The 18,382-nt window shown below is 39.2% G+C and overlaps 2 protein-coding genes across 2 annotated transcripts; both read right to left on the bottom strand.

The window, feature by feature from the left end:
- Positions 1-803: 803 nt before the first annotated feature.
- LOC132176157 (leucine-rich repeat receptor-like serine/threonine-protein kinase At1g17230) lies at positions 804-6,253 on the bottom strand. Its single transcript, XM_059588286.1, has 3 exons — positions 3,017-6,253; positions 1,622-2,008; positions 804-1,156 (listed from the first exon to the last, which is right to left on the bottom strand). Exons 1-3 carry the CDS (start codon positions 5,940-5,942, stop codon positions 1,140-1,142), a joined length of 3,330 nt encoding a protein of 1,109 aa, XP_059444269.1. The 5' UTR covers positions 5,943-6,253; the 3' UTR covers positions 804-1,139.
- An 11,056-nt stretch (positions 6,254-17,309) lies between these two features.
- LOC132174229 (uncharacterized) lies at positions 17,310-17,747 on the bottom strand. Its single transcript, XM_059585921.1, has one exon. The coding sequence runs from the start codon at positions 17,745-17,747 to the stop codon at positions 17,310-17,312; it is 438 nt and encodes a 145-aa protein (XP_059441904.1).
- Between the last annotated feature and the right edge of the window lie 635 nt (positions 17,748-18,382).

Raw genomic sequence — 18,382 nt, 5'->3', positions numbered from 1 at the left:
CATTAATATAAATGAATTTTTTTTTTTCCTAGTTGAGCCTCAATGTTTATTGCAATCAATATAATTTCAAATTGCCCCTTATGTCTTGCGATATCTTTTAAAAACATAGATTATTCTTGCGAAATTGCAATCCCAAACGCATCTTAAATAAATATTTCCATCCAATTCATTTACCTTTTTTGTTTTTTACAAAATTAAAAATATACCCACAAACTAGAAAAGAAAAAGGGAAAATACACTTTACCCCTGAACTATTCACTCATTTGCACTTTTAACCCCAATATTTAAAAAGTGACACTTTAGCCCCCAAAGTATCTGATATTGACACTTGACCCCCATGAAGTACACTTTACCCCTGAAGTATTTTGAGTTAATACTTTACCCTCTTGAAGTAACTAAGTTTTGGGGGGTAAAGTGTCAATTCAGGAAGGTAAAGCGTCAATTTAAAATACTTCAGGGTTCAGGGGGTAAAGTATACTTCATGGGAATCAAGTATTAATGTCAGATACTTTGGGGGGTAAAGTGTCACTTTTTAAATATTAGAGTTAAAAGTGCAAATAAGTGAATATTTCTGAGGGTAAAGTGTATTTTCCCCAAAGAAAAAACAAAAGTAACCATATAATCACCTCCTAACATAGAAGAGACAGTGGCTCCATCGTTGTACCGAAAAAAACTTAAAAAATAATTTTTGAACTCAGAAACCCAACATGTTAGTAAAGTGAATTTCATTTGAAGCTCTACAGTAATATAAAAACCTTCAATAAAAGCTAGAAATCCATGCACGTTATATAACAAAACAAAAGAGTCCATTAAATTCATCTCCGTTGGTTACCTTATTTAAATGAATAGTCTCCGTACATTTAAAGAGGTTGTCAATCAGAGTTGCTTGTGCTGCATGTGGGAATAGTTTTCCATAGAAGGAAGGGGAGAGAAATGAATGGAGGAGGATATCATTGAGTTCAGCTATAGTGGGACAGACAGAGACAGTGGGAGCAGCACAACAAAGATCAAAGAGGAAATCATAATTATTGGTCTGATTAATCCAAAGTGAGAACAGGCAAAGACATTGGCTCAAAACATAGATGTTAATGGATACATGGGTGCTGCAAGCTCTCTCCCCTTGGAGGATGGAGGGGAAACTACGGCTCCAAGTAATCTACAAAATTCAGAATCATGCAGACCAAATTTTAGTTCTCCAAATAATTAATTATCAAAACTGACCAATATTACAACAGAACACAAAGTACAAATCAATGAAAAGTAAAAAATGAGTTTCAAGCCCCTTCTAATTAAGTGAGTAGCTGCCAACCTTCAAAATCAAGTCTTATAGTAGCTAGCAAACTATTGTGTGATTCAACTGAACTAGTGTATCATCATGAGAATGAACAAATTAAATTTCAAAAGAACTTTTGGTAGACAGTCTAGATTGATATACTACATTAAAATTGCACTTCACACTTCCAATTTCAGCCTTAACGAAATTGGAAGTGTGAAGTGCAATTTTAATGGAGTATATCAATCTACACTGTCTACCAAAAGTTCTTTTGAAACTTTTGGTAGACAGTCTAGATTGATATACTCCATTAAATTTTAAGTATGCCTTTAAAATTTAATTTCTAACCTCTGGAAGAAGCATCCTCATCATCTAATGGGGTTTCTGGTGTAGGAGATGATGGAGAATTGCCGACGGCTACCCTAGCCTCAAGCATCATCGCAATGACCTCTCTCATTGTTGGCCTATTAAGTGGAGATGTACTGGTGCAGAACAATGCAATCTTGAGAACTAGAGACATCTCCTCGGTCATCCACTGCGCACTCAGATCAAGCCGTTTGTCAAATATTTCAATTGTTGGAAGCTTGTCATGGATTGCTCTTCTCACCCAAGTGACTAGATCACCTCCTTGCTCCAGTGGTTGAACAGGTAACCTCCCAGTAATTAATTCCAGCAAAACAACCCCAAAACTGTAGATGTCACATTTCTCAGTCACTTTCATAGTGTAGGCATATTCTGTTACAAAATTCAAGAAATTAAAAGGTTAGAAGGATCAAGTGGGTTAAATATATTGTCAATATTAGTTCCAATGCCATCTTTTAAACATCTCACAGTGAGTTTTTTTTTTTTCTTCTCTAAAAAGCACCACTTGACACATTTATTATAATATGTTTTCCAAGAACAGTATTATAACATATAACTGAAAATTGAACACATACGAGTAGTAAGCACGCTATTAGTTTTTATCTCTGAATAAGATATGCCACATTTATAATCTGATTGAGGTCCACGCAACAATAGTTGTCTAGAGAAGAAGTCTAAAGATAAGAATGCATTCATTTAAGGATGCACATTTCATGGCATTATTGTTTGACGAGAGGCATAATTGACATGACTGAAGGCTATTAACAAACTAAATGGTAAGATGATGAAGGAACTATGCTAGAATTGTGTTAGAGAAGGTGAAAATGATTCTGGTTGCCTACAATGCATCCCGAATACTGGTTGAGTATTGCTGAAGAGATGGAAATGATGAAGAAAAAAAATCCTGATGATGTTCACAGGATGCAGCTATGCCCAATGATGAAAGTTAATTAGCCACCAACAAAACTAACATAAAATTAATAGACAACTGTCATTTAAAATCACTGAATTTTTATATTTGGAGGTAAAGTGTTAAGGAATGCAATCGACACTAAGAAGGAAATCAGAAAGAGATGATGGAGAAACTGAGGGAATGATCAGAAACACACCTTAAACCCTGCAAGATTGGCTTACATCAGAAGACTGGAATGAGGTTTTGAATGATTGGTAGTTTGTAATTTCTCTTTTCCTAAATGCTTTCTAGAAGTATGAGCTCCAATATGAATTTAATCAGATAAATATGGCAAGTGTTACTTGGACAATCACAGCAATTTATTAGGCCAAGCACATAACAGGCATCACCACTAGGAGAGAGAAGGATGAGCACATAAAGCATAAGAACAAAAAGTAGTAATCAATAGCCTTTAGTCATATCCTTACCTGGAGCAATGTAGCCATATGACCCTGCCACAGCAGACATGGATTTTGATGAGTACGAAATGTCCACCAACTTTGCCAAGCCGAAATCTCCAACATGTGCTTGAAGAACTTCATCTAGTAAAATATTGTTAGACTTTATATCACGGTGAATGATTCGGGGCTTACAATCATAATGAAGATAGCACAAGCCCTCTGCTGCTCCAAGAGCAATTCCATATCTAATATTCCAGTCCAGTAAACATGATTGCTCATTTCCATGTAGATGTTCTCCTAGGCTTCCATTCGCCATGTATTCATATAAGAGCAGATTGGAGTCCAGGTGATAGCAAAAGCCATGGAGCTTGACAATATTACGATGCCTGATCTTTCCAAGGGTCAATATTTCAGCATGGAAGCTGCTATCAACATTCGTTCCTTCACCATGGGACTTCAGCCTTTTGACAGCGAGCACCTTGCCATCAGCCATGAGAGCCTTATAAACAGTGCCATAGGCCCCCCTTCCTATAACTGCATCTTCTGAGAAGTTGCCAGTAGCTTCCAAGAGACCCTGGTAGGTGAAACCTTCTTTAGGAGAGTAATAGTTATCTAACATGTCAGTTTTGATTTGTTGTTCGAGCGAAACAAAAGTAGGCCCATGGTGCTTTATGGCCCAACAAACACCCACTATAATAAGCAGACATATCAGTCCAACAACTGAGAATATGCTCACTATTTTCTCTTTTGATGAACCCTCTCTTTCCCAGCTTGGTTTGGAAGTAAAAGATGGAGTTGTTGATGGATGATTAGAGCCTGAGATGCACAATCCATTGTTTCCAGCAAAATTTGTGGAATCCATTCTTCGGAATGCAGGGGTATTTGGCACAATTCCTACCAGGTGGTTGTTAGAAAGATTGCACACCAGAAGGCTAAGCAGTTCACCAATTGATGCTGGAATTTCACCAATAAGCTGATTGTCATTCAAGTAGAGAGTTTCCAACATCTGCAAGTTCCCCCAATAGTCAGGAATCGGGCCAGAAAGTTTGTTATAACTTATGTTTAGGGAGATCTGTAGAGCAGTAAGTTGACCCAGCTGGACAGGGATACTACCAGAAAATATATTTCCTCCCATTTGTAACTCTGTAAGTCGAGCCAGACCACCTAAGCTACTTGGTATAGCTCCCATCAATCTGTTATCTGAAAGCTTCAAAAGTTCCAGATTCACTAGCTTCCCAAGTTCATCTGGGAGATGGCCAGTAAATTGATTCCTACTAAGGTCAAGCCTCTGTAGTTTGGTACAGTTTCCCAACTCATGGGGAATACTTCCTGTGAGCTGATTAGAGGAAACATTAAATGTGACAAGCTGAACTAGATTTCCAATCTCCAGAGGAATATGCCCAACAAAAAAGTTATCTGACAAGAGCAGCCTCTCTAAATTTCTAAGCCTGCCTGCCTCTGGGGGTATTAGCCCCGAGAATTGGTTTTGATAGAGTTCAAGAGCAGAAAGATTGTGAAGTTTATATAACTCAACAGGAAGGCTTCCAGTAAACTGGTTGTCACCCAGCATTAGTTGCATTAGAGACTTGCATGTTCTTAGGCCATAAGGTATATTTCCAGATAACCTATTTGACCCAAGGCTCAGAAATATCAGTTTTTTATTCTTGCAGAGATGTGGAGGTATGCTACCGTTAAGATTATTTGCGGACATGTCAACAATAGAAAGGTTACCGTTAAGTCCAAGGTGAGGAGGAATAGAACCCTCAAGATGATTGTCAAAAAGCTGCAAATCCACCAAGTATGTGAGATTTTGAAACTCTAGTGGGATTTGACCCATCAAAAAATTTATGGACAAGTCCAGATTCTGCAGCAGCTTTAGTAGTCCAAGTTCCCTAGGAATACTTCCCTGTAGGAGGTTTTCGAAAAGGTGAAGCAAGCGAAGGCTAGAAATCTGGCCCAACTCTCTGGGAATGAACCCACTCAACCGGTTTTCAGAAAGATCTATCTCAATAGCACTTGTACAGTTCCCTAGTTCCACTGGAATTGTTCCATTCAACTGGTTGGTGTATATGTACAATCTTTTTAGTTGGGTTAACTTCCCTAGCTCTTTGGGTAAAACGCCTGTGAAAGCATTTTCATGCAAGGCAAGTAATTCCAACCCACTGATATTCCCAATTTCGAGAGGGATCTCACCAGACAAATGGTTTTGCCAAAGGACCAAATTGGTGAGATTCTTAAGTTTCTGGAGCTCACTAGGAAGAGAACCTTCTAGCCTATTCTGTGACAGTCCTAAAACCTTTAAGCTCTCACACTCACTAATTTGAGCTGGTATTGCACCCGAGAAAAGGTTTCTACCAGCTCTGATGATCCTAAGCCGTTTCAACTTACCAATTGATGTAGGAATTGAGCCAGTGAGATTATTACTATAAACGACAAGCTCTTCAAGCGAAGTTAAATCTCCAATCTCTTTAGGCATTTCACCATACATGTAATTCTCACACAGGTAAACCTTTCTAAGTGCCACCATTTTGGTGATTGGGGCCAGCAATTCTCCATGAAACCTATTTGTGCAAAGGTCTAAAATCTCTAGATTATGACAGTGAGTAAGATCTTTAGGAATGGGACCAGAGATGAAGTTTGTGGAAACATTCAACTCTGTTAATTGAGGGAGATTACAAATGGTCGGAGATAAAGTACCAGACAGGTTAAAGGCATTGAGATTTACAGAAGTTACCTCGAAATCTGTACACCCTATGCCAATCCAGTTACAAGGAGTCAAGTCAGACGAATTCCAGCTCTCAAGATTGTTGTCAGGATCAACAAGGGAGCCCTTAAACTCCAGAAGAGAAACACCATCTTCATTCAAAGATTCGACAAGAATGACACAGAAAAACATGAACAGTAGTACCAAGTGAAAGAGCTTTTGCATAAGAGAACTCCATGGCCTTGCCATTTGAGCAAGTTGACAAGACTAAGAATAACAAAGGCAATGATCTTGATGCAAAACAAAACAATCGCTCTTGGGTAGATCAAAATAATGATCAAATAGCTCAGAGATAAAAGGAAAACTAGGAACAGAGCAAGAACACGCACCAGAAAAGAAAGAGTCGCCTCACGCGGTGGCATTAACTGAATTTAACTAATACCCAACTGAGCTTTTAAGCCGGGAAGCAGGAAAAACAATAAATAAGCCCCCACTCCCGCATATGGCAATCAATAAAAGCAGGGACACGGATAAGGGAGAGAGTGAAAAGGAGAGGCAGAGACGTACCTCAGAGGATGAGAGACAGAAAACAGAGAGAGAGAGAAAGAGATAAAAGGCATAATATTGATTGATGAAGGCAAGAACGTGGTCCAAGACCGTGAGAGTCACAATCCGAAGCAGTGCACTATGGGAGTCAACTGCAGCACTTTACAGCAAAAGTGCTTTCTGGTTTCTTCTCCTTCATCTTCTTCTTTCTTTTTCCTCTGCTGGGTATCCACCAGGTTAGGCCTTTTCGCATTATAAACATCGTGTTTGTTTGATAGACAGAATTGATGGGCGTGTGGAACTTTTGACGGTGCAGATTCGCAAAGACGGGGGTTGTGGAAATGCCCAGATCATCATCTCCGCTATTCTTGCTTGGAATTTGCTTTTGGGATTTTTGTTGTGCTTCTAGTAAATGCACGAGTCTGGATTGTCATCATTTTCTCCTAGACCGTTGGTGAGTGCCACAGTCCCTCCCTCTGCCGACTGCCTGGGGTTTTCCTGTAATTACGCGCCAGTGCACTTGAACGCGTCGCAATTACAAGAAAATAAAATAAATATTCACAATTTATTTGGTTTGGGTGTGCTTTTTTTTAGCATCCTTTTGTATATATATATATATATTTTTTTACTGTTTTTTAAATTGCGAATACTTTTTTTTTCCTTTTTTTTTAAAAAAAAAAAAAAAAAACCTTTTGAAACTATGTTTGGACGGTTACACAAGATTGAGAAAATATGTTTGAAAGGGTGAATAAATTAAATATAATACAAAATTCTTGTTTGAGTGAGTAATTTTTTATGTTTTTTTTTTTTTTTTTTGGAAATCAAAGCATGGAGGTCGATCAAAAAAGTTGATTACCATGAGTACATTAAATTCTTCGCACTGTGTAGGAAGAGAGCGTGGATGATCATGATTTCATCTTCATTGTCAAACAGATAAAATCGAGCAGTTGGATTTCCCACTCTTTTATCCGATGATTTCAAATTGTACGGTGTACTGAGGGTTTAGGGCATAAATGAATAAAGTTATTCATGAGCTTGCTTGATAAAGTTCGATTTGTGCGCGACTTGATTATTAAATGAGCTATTCGTAAACACGAAACTAGGCTCAATTATTAAACGAGACATACTCGTATAAAACTCGGCTCGACTGAAAGGTTCCAAACAATGTTGATATAGTTTTTGGTACGGCTTGACCGACGATGGATTGCCTGCAAAATAACAACAACGTCAAAGGGTCCCAGCCTTGGCCAAAGACTCTCTGATACTTAAGTTAGCATGTTTTGTCTAGAGTGAAAAATATAGTAATGAGCTAATGTCCCTTTTTGAGAATGATTCGATCGATCTCTTTTATTGGGTTTTATATAACTACTTTCTCCATATTCCATCTTCAGGTGATTGAGGGATAGTGGAAGGTAACTTAGAGATAAGGAGGTGGTTGATAGATAGTGGGAGGTAGTTTAGGGATAATGGAGGGTGGTCAATGCATCATGGGTTGTCCATATTCAGATAATGGTTGAGAGATAATATAACGCCCTAGGAATTAATTAACTCATAACTAACTTCATAGTTCGTCCCCCAGCCTTATTCCGTGAGGAACAAGGCTCAGGGATCTCTACTCCTCGAAAAGAGAGGATACTAAGCAGCGGAAACATCAAGATTCTATAAACATTAATCATTACAACTAGAGCATCTACCAAGGAATATCAAAGTAGTTGAAATCACACTATACAAGTCATCTTTACATTGGTCCATGCTATACCTTAATATGCATGATAAGTGCTAAAATATTAGCCCATTAATTTATATATGTTAATCTCTTAGTTTTGTTAGTTTGTGCTACTTTATTTTCTTTTTGTGTTTTCTGTGTTTTTGTAGGTCATGGAAGAAAAGGAAGCATTTCTGGAAAAGCTACAAGTCCAAGGGCAATTTCGGGAAAAGGCTGAAGTGTGCGATCGAGCGCACAAGACCTAGGCTCGAGCGCCCAAGCCAAGGAGCGAGTGCAAGCTTGCGCTCCCGAGCACAAGAAGACGGCTCAAGCATCCAACACTAGAAGTTCGATTGCAGTTGTGCGATCGAGCGCACTACTCCTACAATCGAGCGCACTCGTGCACTGGAGAAAAAAAAGACATGCGGCCAGAATCCTTTTCCTCATCAAACTAGGTTTTCCAAGTCCTAGTTAAACTAGGACTTAAACCTATGAGTTTACTAGGGTTTCTAAGACTTCTAGGGTTTTTCTAAGCCTATAAATAGACCTCTAAGCCACACAATTCGATATAGAATTCAAGACAATTTAAAAGAGGAGAATTTGGAGGTTACTTCAAGGAGTTGTTTTCGGTTCTTTCTTTTCCCTTTATTTTAATTATGTGTAACTAAATACTTTAGTAGGGCTAGATTGAAGCCCCAATTATGTTTCTTTAATATTTCAATATTGGCGCCTTTGTGATAATCATATTGTCATTCTTAACTTGATTATTCCTTACTTTATTGAATTCCTCATATGAATGTGTTTGGCCAACATATGCATGTGGTATAGATTAGTTATTTAAGTCAATTTGGATGACCGAGTCTTGTGCTTAATAGAGTGACAAAAGATATCTTTGCGGGTTCTTGGGGTAATCAATATGGAGAACGGGGAGTATACATCCATGCCCTAGGCCTCATGTGTTTGTCGATTTCCATTGAATTATGTTTTCTTAAATAACAACTTAGTATACATCCATGCTAAATCTTTTGAGAAAGAAAAGAATTAGAGTATACGCCCATGCCCTTAGGTTGGTAAACGTTAAGTAATCTTGATATGATTGGAACACTAGCATATTGTTATATTATTTGAGTATGATTCGTGGTGGATATCAGAGCCCTACCCTTTCATTTATCTTTATTTCTTTCAACATATCAATTTCGTGACAATCTTGATATTTAATTTAGAAAATCAATTCTAAGCAAAATCAACAATCCTTGTGGGAATGATATATATATATATATATATATATAATGAGATTCTGAAATATTCCCCATAGACGGCGCCAAACTACTGATGACAATTTTTTGAGGAGTGATACGGGGTGTGCCGGCGGGGGATAGTTCCAATGCCTAAGTCAGTAGTTGATTTGAGAGAAGGAGAGCAAGTAAGCAAAAATATCTTGAGAGTGATTTGTGATTCAACTTTTCCACTTATGTTGAAATGTGATTTTGCCACAGCAAGCGAATTGGCCAAGTTGGCTTCAACCCACAAGAATTTTCTCTCACACCCAGCCAAAGGCTTATAACTGCTTAGATATTCTTGTGATCTTAACAAATATATATTTTTAACCCTGTACAAAATACATGCAAGTCAAGTAATACAAAGCTTTATGTGGAAACAATTTTTTCTTTATAGTAGTGATGATTTAGTCCCCATTTTTTTTTTTTTTTTAAAGCAATGAGTTATCACGGTGCATATATTTATATATAGAGAAATGCTCCCATTGCCATTAATTGCTACGTGTTTAACAAGCGGAAAGGAAAATGTCAGATTATATGTAATGTTGTCCCACATGGGTTATGTATATTTATTGTCTGTCTTATTAGCCTGTATATATAGGCCTCTTCTGTACATTATTCAGTGTGATTCAGTATACAATCTTATTCTCAACATGGTATCAGAGCACAGGTTCTAAATCACCTTTAATAATTTTTTTTTCTTTTGCATCCCGTTTTCTTTTTCCGGCCTCGCTAATGTTTTCCGGCAAATCTTTCGCTCTGTCCTTCACGATTCTCTCTCTTCTACTCGTTGTTTTCAGCGGATCACTATACCACTCGAAACCTAGGAAGACGACCGTTCTAGAGCCACCGCACACAGTCCCATCGGAGTTCTCACGCTCCCACACGCGCCGCCCAAAGTCTCGAGTGCTCCGCCACTACCATTCTACCACAGGCCACCACTGTGGTTCGCCTGCTTCTCTCGGCACACCCATTGACAGATCTTTCTTTGGCGACTCCAGCACCGTCAACCGCAGCCCATTCCAACGAGCCACGCCCCCTCACGCGCGCCTCCAAGATCGGCGCGTGCATCTCACGCACTCAGGCCTCGCCATCACTTCCGCAAGTGTACCACACGCGCTAGGGTCTTCAAACTGCCATGTCAGCCCTAGCGCCACATCAACCATAGTTCCATGTCAGCCGAGTGCCACATCCGCCCTAGTGCCATGTCATCAACACTGCCGCGTCCGTTGACCATTGACTTTTTAGTTGACTTCCAGAGTTGACCAGGTGCTTTCTACTCTATTTTTTCGTCCTGATTTCATATTTGTGGTATGTTTTTGCATTTGACCCTTCTAGATGGCACAAAACGAGATTTTTCATCATGTTGAGACTATATTAGATGGCACAAACTATATGGTGTGGTCCCAATCTATGTGTAGCTTTCTTAAAGGCCGCAAGCTTTGGCTTTATGTGACTAGGGAGGTTAAAAAGCAATTAAAGGGGCTTCTGAATTAGATAAGGCTTTCACCACTCGTCTTATTGATTGGGATAGTAAGCATCATCAGATTCTTACGTGGTTCCGTAAACTATCCCATCTATTTCTACGCTCTTTGGCAGCTTTGATGAAACAAAGGGTGTTTGGGATATGCTTGCTTCTTGCTATTCTTTTGTGGACGGTGCTCACGAATATCAGCTTTTGTTTGAGCATTTCCATCTAAGGCAGGAACCTGGTGAAAGTATTAATGATTTTCTTGCTCGCATGCAATTTTTATGGAACCAAATTGATGTTTCTGATCCTATTTGGAAGGATCCTACTGATGTTGAGATGTATGTTACACGTAGAGATCACATCGCTTTCACCAATTTTTGATGGCCTTGCTTGATGATTTTGAGCATGTTCGTGTGCAACTTTTACATCGTTCTCATCATCCCGCTTTGGACACTACCATCTTCGAACTTGTTCGTGCCAAGACTAGATCGCAGACTATGCGCTCTTAGCCCAGTCATATAGTGTTGGCTGCACCATCTTCTAGTACTTCGTCATTCCAACGAGAACATTCTAAAAGGTCAGGCACTCCTCGACTCCCTCCTCAATCTCGCGATATCAATTACTGTCGCTATTGCCGATGTCGAGGGCACACTATTGACAAGTGTTGGCGTAAGGGGAGATCTAATGCACCCACAACAGCAGTTGCTCATACTGAGAGTGGTTCATCTCCAGCTGTTCCCTCTGGCCAGGCATCAGGATCCAGTGTCACCTTATCTGCAAATGACTTTGAGGCAATAGTCAACCAGGCCGTCCTATCTCGTTCTGGTAATGCATCTTCCTCTGTCCTCTCAGTCTTGCTAGGTATCTCTTCCCCTTGGCTCTTTGACTCTACTTGTTGCAATCACATGACACCTCACCCAACTTCCTTTACCATATCTACACCTTCACCTCATTCCTCATTGATTCACACAACTGATGGCTCCACTATGATTGTTAAAAATATAGGCACTATCAATACACCTTCCCTTTTTGTTCCTGAAATTTTTCATGTGCCTGAATTGTCCTTCAATCTCCATTCTGTTGGCCAACTGTGTGAACTTGGATATAGAATTGTTTTTTACTTTTCTGGTGTGCATGTGCAGGATCCTCGTACGAGCCAAACCCTTGGGACCCAGCGTAGAATTGGGCGCATGTTCAAACTCTCATCCTTACACCTCCCCACCATTAGCGTCTCTACTGCTGCCTCTTGTCACCACCATCTCTTGCACTTTGGCATTCGCGTCTTGGTCATGCATCTGCCTCTTGCGTACAACTTTTAGCTTCAAAGGGTTTGTTAGGTTCAGTGTTCAATAGTTCTTTTGATTGTATTTCATCTTAACTTGGGAAACAACCGGCTTTGCCATTTAATAATGGTGAGTCCCATGCTACTGCTTCTTTTAATTTAATTCATTCTGATGTTTGGGGACCTTCTCATGTTGCTAGTATGAGTGGTTCATGTTATTTTGTTATTTTCGTTGATGATTTCTCTTGTTACACTTGGGTGTTTTTAATGAAATCTCGTTATGAATTATTGGATATTTATCGTACTTTTACCAAAATGGTTGAAACCCAATTTTCAAAACCCATCAAAGCTTTTCGTTCTGATAATGCTTTAGAATATACTCAACATGATTTTCAAGCCATCCTCAAACATTATGGCACTGTTCCTCACTTGTCGTGTCCAGGCACCTCACAACAAAATGGTCGAGTTGAATGTAAACTTAGGCACATTTTAGACATTGTCCATGCTCTTCTCCCTTCCACATCTGTTGCTACCCCATTTCGGGATGAAGTCACTCTCATGGCTGTCTACACGATCAACAGGTTGCCTACCCCTATCCTGGATAATTGCACTCCTCATGAGAATTTTTTGGTTGTCCCCTTGTAATCTTCATGTTTTTGGTTTTGCCTATTTTGTTTTACTCCAACCTCATGAGCACACCAAAATTGAGCCTTGTTCTCAGTTATGTTGTTTTCTTGGATATGGAGTGGAACAAAAGGGCTATCGGTGTTATGATCCTGTGTCTCGTCATCTTCGCATCTCCCGTCATGTAGATTTTTGGGAACATCGACTATTCCACGAAGTCGACAATTTCAGCATGCCATCATTTCCTCCCTTTACTACCCTTCTAAAGATTCCTCTTTCTCCAACTCCACCAACAATGTCTTGCCAGAGTCTCCCTTGCTCGAGCAATCATCCTCGATACTCTCGACACCGCTCCACCTGTGTCCCCAGGCTCTGTTCCATCTGAGGATTCGGTCTGCACTCCACCACCTGACCTTCGTCGATCCACCCTGAGTAAGATCTCTCCCATCCCATTTATAGGATTTTCATTGCTTTCATGACTTAACTACCTTGCATGAGCCTCACTCCTTTCGCGAGGCCTCCACTAACCCTCTTTGGCAGGCTGAGATGAAAGAGGAACTTGATGTTTTACACAAGAATAATACATGGGATCTGGTTGACTTGCCTCCTGGACAGTTTGTGGTTGGGTGTAAGTGGGTTTACAAAATCAAGACTTGTTTCAATGGTACTATGGACAGGTACAAGGCTTGACTTATGGCCAAAGGTTTTACTCAGGAGTATGGTGTGGATTATAAGGAGACTTTTGCTCTAGTTGCTCCCCTCTCTTCTGTTCTTGCTTTGCTAGCTGTTGCAGCCTCTTGACATTGGTCATTTTGTCAAATGGATGTCAAAAACGCCTTCCTTAATGGCGATTTAAGTGAAGAAGTCTAAATGCAGCCACCTCCTGGACTATCCCTGCCTACAAACAAGGTTTGTTGTCTTCGTCAAGCTCTATATGGAGATAAAGGACACTTCTCAGTGGTGTGATCTAGATGGGAACAAATAGCACATACCTGGATTGGTGTGTCCTGTTGCAGAGGCGAGATTTTCTGAGCAGTCATGGCCTTGACAATCATATCCAACTTCTTTTCTACAGTAGCCAACTGATTGGTTTATCCCCACTAAGGTTTACTTCGTACATGCCCTTGCTTTTGATTCCCCTCCTTCCTCTTGAACAGAATTGCTGTGAATGCTCACTTAATGTTTCAAAAAGTTCCACAACTTCCTCACTACTCTTCTCCATAAGTGTTCCTCCACAAGCTGAATCAACCATCCCTTTATTAGTATCATCTAATCCTTCATAGAAAATTTGTACCTGCTCATCTTGAGGGATGTTATGATGTGGGCACTTTAGAAGCAAGGAATTGAAGTGATCCCAGGCCTAAAAGAACAAATCTCCATCTCGCTATTGGAACATTTGAAGTTCCCTTTTAAGTTGTTTTGTCTTCTGGGCTAGGAAAAACCTCTTCAGGAACATGGTGGTCAATTCTTCCCAAGTATGGATAGAATCTGCAGGCAAGGAATTGTACCACTGTTTAGCATTATCTTTCAAAGAGAAAGGGAGAGAACTAACCTGAGTCTCTCTGTAGTTAGGCCTTGGACATGCTGCAGCTTGCATAAATCGAAGAATTCTTAAAGATGCAAGTTGGGATCCTCAGTAGCTCTGCCTCTGAAGTGAGTCAATGCATTAAGAATTTGAGGAGAGATTTAATAGCTGCCATCCACCTATGGTTGATATTCTATGCATGAGGGTTGATGGAGGTTTGCTGGAACGTATGCCTACTTCATTGGTCTCCTCACTTGTGGTGGATCTGCCTCTAATGGTCTTGGCCCAATTGGATTCTCTTGCAAGTCTTCCATATCGATTTCTTCTTCTTCTTCTTTGTCTCTAGGTCATTGTCGAATTGTCCGCTCAATTTCAGGATCGAGAGGAAGAACGGTTGAGGCTTGAGATCAACGACCTTGCATCAACTGAATTACTTCTTCAATTAGGCAGCTTCAGTGTTGCTGGATCGGATGCTCCCTGGAACTGCGCTAATCGAAGGTTGGTGCGTTCGATCGCAGTGCGCTCGATCGCACTTGGCTGACGATTGATCGTAATCATAGAATGCCAATCCGTAACCTAAAACAGAAAACAGAATTAGGGAAAACAAAAAAATCTTTTTGATGTTTTTATTTTTATTTTTTAACAACTAAATTAAAAATTGAAAATTTAAATAACACAACTAAAGGAAAATAATTTTAAACAAAATTCACCTCAATCCCCGGCAACAGTGCCAAAAACTTGATGTGCAAAATATTTACCTAAATTAATAGGTAAACAATTGTACGTTTTACCTGCAAGAGCACAAGGTCAACATAGTAGTATATGGTTCAAGTACAGGATCATTTCCACGAGGATTGCTAAATTTTTGTTTAAAAATAAATTTCATAAGTAAAACAAAGATTGATTGTCTAAGTGATGAGAATAAAAGGTAGGGCTTTGATATTCACCACTAATTATATTTAGCTAATATAACAATATGCCAATGCTTTGATCATGTTATGCATATCTAATGTTTGTCAACCTAAGGGCATGGCATATACTCCTAAGGCTATAGATTTCCCTAAGCAACGAGTTAGGCATGGCGTATACCCTAACTCTTTTCTTTTCTAGGGGATTTAGCATGATGTATACTAAGTTGTTCCTTAGGAAAGCATATGTTCTATGAAAATCGACAAACACATGAGGCATAGGGCATGGCATATACTCCCGGTTCCCCATGTTGATTAACCCAAAAATCGCGGTGTGGATTCTTTTACTAATTATGTTAAACCTAGGACTCGGCCATCCAAATTGATTTAACTAACTAGTCCATACCACATGCATATGTTGATTAGGCACACACATATGAGGAATTCATGTAAGTAGGCATCAATCAAGTTAAATAGCACAACAAGATCATCACAAGGGTGCCAATATTGAAATACTAAATAAACATAACTAGGGCTTCAATCTAGCCCTGCTAATTAAATTAGCTACACAAAAGATTAAAGTATCACTCAAAACCATGATTTCGTAAACAAAGTAGTAAACCTAGGGATTTCGTAGGGTTTCAAAACCTATTACAATTGGGAGTTGGAAAACCCTAATATGGAAAGAATGACAATCTGGCCGCCACTTGATATGTCTCCTGTGCACAGGTGCGATCGATTGCAACCCGTGTGCTCTCGATCGCAGGTCTGCGATCGATCCTTCTTCTGTCATGCACTCGATCGCTCCTGACTTGGATTGTGCTTTGTCTTCTCGGGTATTGCGCTCGATCGCAGGTACCCTATGATCGATCGTAGTGTTAGAGAGCTCCCAATTTTTCATCTTCTCTCTTTTGAGCCCAAATCATCTAAATTTACTTCATTTTCTTCCAAAAGCCTACAAAAGTATGAAAAAACACAAAAAGGAATTAAAATGACCTAATTAATCAAAACCAAAGGATAAAAACATGCAAGTTAAGGGCTGAAAATATGAATATTTTAGCACTTATCATTCATGTTATCTAAAAGATTAAAGTATCACTCAAAACCATGATTTTCATTCATTAGCAAGCTTAAAAATGTAAACTCCATCTTCGCAATGAATCAAAATTTTAAAGTCTGACCACTTACAAAAGACAGGCTAAGGCATCATAAGTTCAAAATAGTGTAAGGTGAAGTAGCACATAAATATAAGGCTTCCAATTATTTCCAATGTGCAATGTCTCAATATCTCAAAGTTCACTGGGATCCCCATTAAAATGAATAACTATGGCATAAATTAGGATTATTTCTTTTTTCTTTATTCTTTTTGGTCAAGTTGTGCATTGTTTGGTTCCTTTAAGCTTTATAATTGACCAATGTAATGAGTGCTAGGCCAATGCATCCCAACCCAGATGGTCTTAGGGCACTAGGTGTAAAAACACCCCTAAGGACTTACTAACTCGAGTCAAAAAGACTACGGAATCAAACTAGCCATGACATTAACCAAATCAAAAATTTCACCTTTTGATGTGAACACTCATTGCTTAATGAGGCAAGAGGTCTAGTTACTTAGTGAAAAGCTTAAAACGATCAACTTTTTTTCCTTTTTTTTTTTTTTTTCAAACTCATGCCAAAGTGTCATCCAACAAGTCACCCGGCTCCACCCAAGACATAGAAACATAAACATCAGGCTCACATGTAATACCTCACAAATGATGTGCTAGTGTGCTTGTGTCAAATCAAATCAAACAGGTGAATTCTCAATTGCCTAAAGTAAGTAGCCAAACTTAGAAATTAAATCATTAGATCATGTGTTCAAAATTTTAAGCTCACCAATGAAAATCAAATCACAATTTTTTAGATAAACCAAAATCTCAAGACAAACATGAACATTTTTCAAAAATTTAAAAAATAGGGACAAAAGTGTGTGTAAATTGTCTCCCATACCCCCAAACTTAAATTACACATTGCCCTCAATGTGTAAATAACATGGAAAGATCTTACCAAGGAGATGGGGATTTGACTGGAACAGGTATGGCTCATAGCATACCCCTAAACTTGAATGCAAGCACACTTGTCCTTGAAAAACAACTACTAAACAAAAGAAAAACAACAAGAAATAAAAATAAACAATAGAAAAAAAATGAAATGAAAAAAAAAAAAGGATATGATATGGGGTTGTCTCCCCTTAAGCGCTAAGTTTAACGTCTTCAGCTAAATTGAAGTGGCCTCAGTACCACTATTCTGGGGAGATACGCTTGAGTTCCTCAGACTGTGACTCAAGCGCTCTCGATAATGCTGCATATTGGACAGACTGGAGTGCCATGTCCTCATCTCTTGGTTCAAAGTCCATCTCCAAATAGGGCTTTGCTCTGTGTCCATTAACCTTGAATGTTTGATTTTCTTTTGGGTTATGAACCTCCAATGCTCCATGAGGAAACACTCTAGTGATAGTGTATGGGCCATACGACTGAGACATGAGCTTACTAGGAAAAAGTCTAAACCTTGAATTGTACAACAATACTTTTTGTCCTACATGAAATTCTTTTCTGAAAAGTTGCTTGTCATGATACGCCTTAGTCCTTTCCTTGTACAGCCTGGCATTTTCATAGGCATCCTGCCTTAATTCTTCTAGCTCAACCAGCTGAAGTTTCTGTTTTTCACCCTCTTGCTTCATATTGAAATTGAATTGCTTTATGGCCCAGTATGCTCGATGCTCCAATTACACTGGTAGGTGACAAACCTTCCCAAAGACTACCCAATATGGCGGCATGCCAATGGGAGTCTTGTAAGCAATTCGATAGGCCCATAGTGCATCATTCAATCTCAGGGACCATCCTTTCTGTTAGTGCGCATCGTCTTCTCTAGGATGTTCTTGATTTCTCAATTACAGATCTCCACTTGTCCACTTGTCTGGGGATGATAGAGTGTGCCCACCTTATGTGTGATCCCATACTTCTTTATCAAAGAAGCAAAAGGTTGATTATTAAAATGGCTTCCTCCATCACTGATGATTGCTCTTGGTGTTCCAAATTGAGTGAAAAATATTTTCCTGCAAAAACTTGACAACAACTTGATGATCATTAGTCTTTGAGGGGATAGCCTCGACCCATTTGGACACATAATCTACACCCACAAGAATATATAAATACCCGAATGAATTAGGAAATGGGCCCATAAAATCAATACTCCAAACATCAAAAAGTTCGACTTCTTAATGTTTTGTAATGGAATTTTAGTTCTGGAAGAGATGTTCTTGGTCCTTTGGCATTTATCACAGGCATTGCAAAACCCAATAGCATCTTTAAATAT

The sequence above is a fragment of the Corylus avellana genome, chromosome ca3, assembly GCF_901000735.1.
Source record: "Corylus avellana chromosome ca3, CavTom2PMs-1.0".
NCBI classification, from domain to species: domain Eukaryota; kingdom Viridiplantae; phylum Streptophyta; class Magnoliopsida; order Fagales; family Betulaceae; genus Corylus; species Corylus avellana.
This window is presented reverse-complemented; position numbering and strand designations above follow the sequence as displayed.

Coding starts and splice junctions, on each gene's coding strand:
- LOC132176157 (XM_059588286.1), bottom strand. CDS start 5,942: ATGGCAAGGCCATGGAGTTCTCTTATGCAAAAGCTCTTTCACTTGGTA. Junction 2,009..3,016: donor ATATGGCTACATTGCTCCAG/GTAAGGATATGA, acceptor ATTTTGTAACAG/AATATGCCTACACTATGAAA.
- LOC132174229 (XM_059585921.1), bottom strand. CDS start 17,747: ATGAAGCAAGAGGGTGAAAAACAGAAACTTCAGCTGGTTGAGCTAGAA.